The 6,418-nt window shown below is 43.5% G+C and overlaps 1 protein-coding gene across 2 annotated transcripts in view; it reads left to right on the plus strand.

The window, feature by feature from the left end:
- Positions 1-6,418, plus strand: part of IGBP1 (immunoglobulin (CD79A) binding protein 1) — a 49,819-nt gene that overhangs the window by 16,598 nt on the left and 26,803 nt on the right. For both annotated transcript variants that reach the window (XM_011992007.1, XM_011992008.1), the window contains exons 4-6: positions 1,954-2,149; positions 4,088-4,167; positions 5,536-5,648. In XM_011992007.1, coding sequence (XP_011847397.1) covers positions 1,954-2,149; positions 4,088-4,167; positions 5,536-5,648 — 389 coding nt within the window. The remainder of the gene's footprint in view (positions 1-1,953; positions 2,150-4,087; positions 4,168-5,535; positions 5,649-6,418) is intronic.

Raw genomic sequence — 6,418 nt, forward strand, 5'->3', positions numbered from 1 at the left:
TTTTTTTTTTTTTGAGATGAAGTCTCACTCTGGCGTCAGGCTGGAGTGCAGTGACACGATCTCAGCTCACTGCAACCTCTCACTCCCTGGCTCAAGCAGTTTTCCTGCCTCAGCCTCCCAAGTAGCTGGAATTACAGGCGCACGCCACCACGCCCAGCTAATTTTTGTGTTCTTAGTAGAGATGGGGTTTCACCATGTTGGCCAGGGTGGCCTCAATCTCCTGACCTCATGATGCACCCCCCTCAGCCTCCCAGAGTCCTGGGATTACAGGGCCGAGCCACTGCGCCCGGCCGGTTCTTGACTTTTCATGGGTCATGGACCCCTTGCCCCTTTGGTAATTTGATAAAATCTATACAAATTTCTCAGCCAAAGAAAGAGAAAGCATATAGGTAGAGTTCTGTATAAAATTTGAGGGAGTTCAAGGACTACCCCCACCACACTGAACTCTCTGTGGACTTCAGCTTAAGACACCCGGATTTGGGTGAAGACCTACAGAGGAACATCTGATTCTGGAGAGTCTAAAGTGGAATTTCAAGCAGAGATATTTCAAGATATGTCTCTTGGAAATCTTGATGTTTTTCCTTGACTTCTCTCTTTCCTTCAGGCTCTTACATCCAATAAATCAACATATCCTATCTATTTTATATTTTAAATATACCCGCATCCCACTATCTCCATCACTAGCTTCCTATTTCAGGTCACCATCTCTCACTTGGATTGTGGCAGTATCCTTTTAATTGCTTTGCCTGCTTATATCCTTGCCTCATAGCTCCCACAGCCTGTACTCCACACAACAGCCAGAGTGGCCCATATTTTAAAAAGTCTTTTAATGTCACTCTATTCATGTCGTGTATTCAAAAGCCTCCAGTGGCTTTCCCATTCAAAATATCATGATATTTGATATTTTGGTTATTGCGACCTACCAGGTTCTACACATTATGGCCCTGGCTATGTCTGACTTCATTTTCTATCACTCCTCTTGACCTCAGCCACACTGGCCACCTTGATATTTCTCAGCCGTGTCAGGCCAGGCACACTTCCCACCTCATGGCCCTTGTATTTGCTCGTCTTCCTTAGCATAGTCTTCCAGATATTGGCATAGTTACTTTCCTGAAGTCTTTGTTCACTGTCACCTTTTCAGAGAGGTCTCTTCTGACTACCTTGTGTCTAATAGCACCACTACTTTTCCACCATCACCGTATGCACTTGACCTTACTTTTTGCTCTTTCATAGCACTTATCACAACCTAACTCATCTATTTCTTTTTGTCTACTCCACTAGAATGAATGCTTCATGAGACCAAGGACTTTTCTTTTATACACTGCTGTGTCTCCAGCACTGAGAATGGTGCCTGTCACGCAATAGGTACTCAGTAGATATTTGTCAGATGACATACTAGAATGCATCCTGAAAAAGAAAGGTAGCCAGGGTGGTTACGAGTCTTCAGATGATACAAAGATAAGCCAGAAGAGCTGGGAACATTTTGCCCAGAAGAAAAAAAGAGTTGACCATTTTTTAGGCTGTTTCACAAGGCATTCCTGCATCAGTGGCAGGTAAATGACCTCTAAGATTCTACGATTCTTTGAAGGTGTAATTCTCAAAATGGAAGCATCATAGGAAGCACTATGTTGCGATTCTAAGCACCCACCCTAGTAAAGGTCAGTATAATCAAATGACTAAGGTACTCATCATCCCTAAAAGAGTTGCTGAGATCCGGTTACTTCTGTATTTTTCTGGCTTCAGAATGTACTCCTCAGCCCCTGCTGGGTCCTTGTCATCTGAGGGAACTGCCTGGTGGCAAACTCTGGGGTATAGAATCTATATTCCTGCCAAAGTGGAAATTGGCATGCTTACTACCCGGTCATTTGCAAAGATGAAATCTTATTGAGGCCTTCTTTTGAAGGAATACCTCTTTATTTGTAAGTTCATGGGTAATGCTTTTCTGTGGAACAGATACAAGCAGAAGAAGGAGTTGGAGCATAGGTTGTCTGCAATGAAATCTGCTGTGGAAAGTGGTCAAGCAGATGATGAGCGTGTTCGTGAATATTATCATCTTCACCTTCAGAGGTGGATTGATATCAGCTTAGAAGAGATTGAGAGCATTGACCAGGAAATAAAGATCCTGAGAGAAAGAGACTCTTCAAGAGAGGTAAGCCTGGCCAAAGAAAGCTACTGCCAGAGATTTGAGTATTCTACAGGAGATCAAATTAAGATCCTGTTAAGTCTCCATAAAATCACTGTTTTTATCAAGATGAGTATAGAAAGGCCAAAGGGTCACTAGAGTAACTTTCTCTTTAATTTAATGTGCTCCCCAGTGCTTTTTAATCTGTAACACACTTGTAGTCATTTGTAATGTTGTGGTATACCATGGGGGACAGAAAAGTCTCTGAAATAAAAATTGGTTTTGGTTGTGGAAAGCTGTGGCTGCTGAAGGAAGGCATAGGGAGTTAAACCTTTTAAAATCTGTGCTAACTGGCCACTATGGTGGCTCATGCCTGTAATCCCAGCACTTTGGAATGCCAAGGCGGGCAGATCACTTGAGGCCTGGAGTTTGAGACCAGCCTGGCCAATATGGCAAAACCCCCTCTCTACTAAAAATACAAAAATTAGCCGGATATGGTGACACACGCCTGTAATCCCAGCTACTCAGGAGGCTGAGGCAGGAGAATTGCTTGAACCTGGGAGGCAGAGGTTGCAGTGAGCTGAGATCATGCCACTGCACTCCAGCCTGGGTGACAGAATGAGACTCCATCTCAAAAAAAAAAAAAATTGTGCTGACTATAATAAAGGGGAAGAGAGAAAGAGGATAGGAATGGAGAAGAAAGGTAGAACTGGAGGAGAGGGAGAAAAGAGTAGGAAGAATCTGAAACAAAAGACCAGGGGGATATGCTTAGGTTGGAGGAGGAATTAGAATTTAACCTTGCCACAATGATGCACTCTCACACCTTTAGATTACCCACGTAGGAGGCACAGCAAGGACATTTCCATGCACAGAGTGTCCAGTAAACTGGTAAAGAAACCTGGCGTAACAGCTTTGGCTGTCTTTGAACATCATAACCCTGTTTTGGAGCTGCCACTTCAAAAGAATAGGCTCTGCTGCCACTTGTTCTTTGGTTCAGGACGCAACATGAATTGGGTTGAATTTATCAGCAAGTCACAGGCATTTATTTAAGTCCTCAGAGAAACCTCTTCCTAATTTGATTTGTACTAATTAGCCCAGGAGCTCTTGCCTCAGGATAACATCAACCTAGTTCTTCATGTTAAGAGATCAAAGAATGAACAATTAGTATTCTAAGGTCATAAGGCCCCTTGAGCATGTCTAGATGAGTGCTTTACAAGCATTTTAAGGCTGGACTTTTCTGGGTCCTGCCCTGTCCCTTTCTTTGTGTGTGGGTTTTTTGTTTTTTCTTGTTCATTTGTTTGTTTGTTGTAATTGTCGTGTTGTTTTAATGTCCTCTCATGTGGTATTGGAATTGGTTCTGAAAGTGATCGAGCTAGAACTAAGTGAGCACCTTTTCTTTAACCATCCTTTGTTTCAGCATGCCCCTAGAAAGCCAAGGTTCCTTGAAACTTTTCTATATACCTCTATATGGAAACTACCAACTATTCCTTGTCCCTTTCATTGAGGAACATTGACTTCTAAAGCGCCGTAGAAGTTCTTGACAGTTAAGTGCATAATTACATTGGAAGAGGTTTTAGAAGAAAGGTTGTAGTGATTCAACTTTTTAACTGAAGGCCAGGCTGAGGAAAGGGGCTTCAAGTTCACCTCAAGGGATTTAGATGGAACATGGAAGAGGACTTTGGAATCTTCTTCTTTGGACAGGGTATTTTAAAGCCAAGTAATTTTTTTTACTTCTAGTGATATGATTCCTGGGAGAACTTTCTGTCTTTTTTGTAAGGTACTCAGGCCCCCTCAGGAGAGCTAAGGAACCTCCACCATTAGTGTTCTGCTGCTATATCTTAGAGACTGATAAATAGAAAGTGAATTTTGAATCCAGAGCTTTTCAAGCACCCGAAGACTTGAGAGCCCATATGGTAGGTTGAGTAAAATGGCAAATTCACCTCTCATAATTAATTTCCTTTTTAGGCATCAACTTCTAACTCATCTCGCCAAGAGAGGCCTCCAGTGAAACCCTTCATTCTCACTCGGAACACGGCCCAAGCCAAGTAGGTAGTACTAGAAAGGGGTTTGCTTTGCAGCCCTCTGCTTTTATGGTTCAATGTGGCAATTCATGAGTGACCCACAAACTGAGTGATGTTGAAAAGTCATGAACTCGGCCGGGCACAGTGTCTCACGCCTGTAATCCTAGCACTTTGGGAGGCCGAGGTGGGTGGATCACCTGAGGTCGGGAGTTCGAAACTAGCCTGACCAACATGGAGAAACCCCGTCTCTACTAAAAATACAAAATTAGCTGGGCGTGGTGGCACATGCCTGTAATCCCAGCTACTAGGGAGGCCGAGGCAGGAGAGTCGATTGAACCTGGGAGGCAGAGGTTGCAGTGAGCCGAGATCACGCCACTGCCCTCCAGCCTAGGCAACAAGAGTGAAACTCCGTCTCAAAAAAAAAAAAAAAAAAAAAAAGTCATGATCTCACCTACGGAAGTTGTTCTTTTATCAAAGGGATATTATCTCTCCCGAAACTTTCACCATGTCTGTCTTCCTCAGACACTTCCTTCACAAACTCAAGCTTAAAAATAGGCACACATGGGCCAGGCATGGTGGCTCACGCCTGTAATCCCAGCCCTTTGGGAGGCCGAGGCAGGCGGGTCACCTGAGGTCAGGAGTTCAAGACCAGCCTGGCCAACATGGCAAAGCCCTATCTCTACTAAAAATAGAAAAATGAGCCAGGCATGTTGGTGGGCACCTGTAATCCCAGCTACTCAGGAGGCTGAGGCAGGAGAATCGCATGAACCCAGGAGGTAGAGGCTGCAATGAGCTGAGATCACCCCACTACACTCCAGCCTGGTCGACAGAATGAGACTCCATCTTAAAAAAAAAAAAAAAAAGGCGCACATGTAAACAAACAAAACAGAAAAAAGGAAAATAATTGAACGGGGAATTGTATACTTTAAAGGTTTTGTTTTGTTTTGTTTTGTTTTTTAAACATTATTCGCACTCTTCCTGCCTTCAGCTACAATTCTCAAAAGGACATATTTGCCTCCCTATGATTTAATTCTGAGTTCTTTAGATACTTTTCCCTAGGGTGGCATGAGAGTCTCCTTGTTTTCTGTACCTTTCAGAGTCACCAACTGTGAATACCCATTCCACGGTGTCTTCACTGCTTTGTGGAGTATTGGCCTCTGGGATTGCTTAATGGGAGATGATCCTGGGCTATTTATCTTCTCATGAAAGCTCTGGACTTTAATGCCCCTTTCTGGATGCCTCTTTTTACATATCCTCCCGTGAGTTTGCACAACTCCTCAGAAGTTGACTGGGTAGGGAACAAGGCTGAAATGGACACAGACTTTGTTGTTAAAGAGACTTTTTAGTAGTATTTTTTTTTTTCGTTTTCTAAATGCAGTGTAATTTTTACAGAGTATTTGGAGCTGGTTATCCAAGTCTGGCAACTATGACGGTGAGTGACTGGTATGAGCAACATCGGAAATATGGAGCATTACCGGATCAGGGAATAGCCAAGGCAACACCAGGTATGACGGGGTAGGAGGGAAATAGTTGTACCACTGGTCTTTTACTCCCTGGCAATTAAGTTCTCACCAAGTATAGTTGCCCTTTAGGAGCAGAAATAGTGGGGACAAAGATTCTGAGTAATAGAAAGATTCTAGGCAGTATTATGTTTATTATTAGATAGCAAATGATTATGGGAGGATGGGGACAGTGGTAGCATAGTTTGTAAATCTCTCCAAATGTCATGGCATAAAAACAGAGCAAGCTGTGTAGAAAACTCAGTCTATGGATAGCAGTTCCACATCTGGTAATGGCAGAGTAGGTTGTATCAGGCCAGCCCTTCATACAGGATAACAATTACAAACTGAACAAAATATTTTTAAAAACAACTACCTGAAGGTACTGGAAGGTCACCAAAACAGGTGTAAGCTGAAGGAGAGTCAGCACTTACAAGGAGGAAATGATACTTGGAACTCCTTGAGGGCAGGGACTTTGGCTTACTGTACCTTTAATGCCCAACTTAGTAATTGGGTCATAGTGGGTGCTTGGAATTGTCTTTGGAAGGGCAAGATGGAGAGGGTGGCCATCAAAAAGGTGGAAGCAATAGGGTATAACAGAAAAAGTATGGACAGACCTGGGATGAACAGTCTGACTCCTGTCACATTTTTTTGAGACGAAGTCTCACTCTTTTCCCCCAGGCTGGACTGCAATGGCGAGATCTTGGCTCACTGCAACCTCCGCCTCCTGGGTTCAAGCAATTCTCCTGCCTCAGCCTCCCGAGTAGCTGGGATTA

The sequence above is a fragment of the Mandrillus leucophaeus genome, unplaced genomic scaffold, assembly GCF_000951045.1.
Source record: "Mandrillus leucophaeus isolate KB7577 unplaced genomic scaffold, Mleu.le_1.0 Scaffold401, whole genome shotgun sequence".
Lineage (NCBI taxonomy): Eukaryota > Metazoa > Chordata > Mammalia > Primates > Cercopithecidae > Mandrillus > Mandrillus leucophaeus.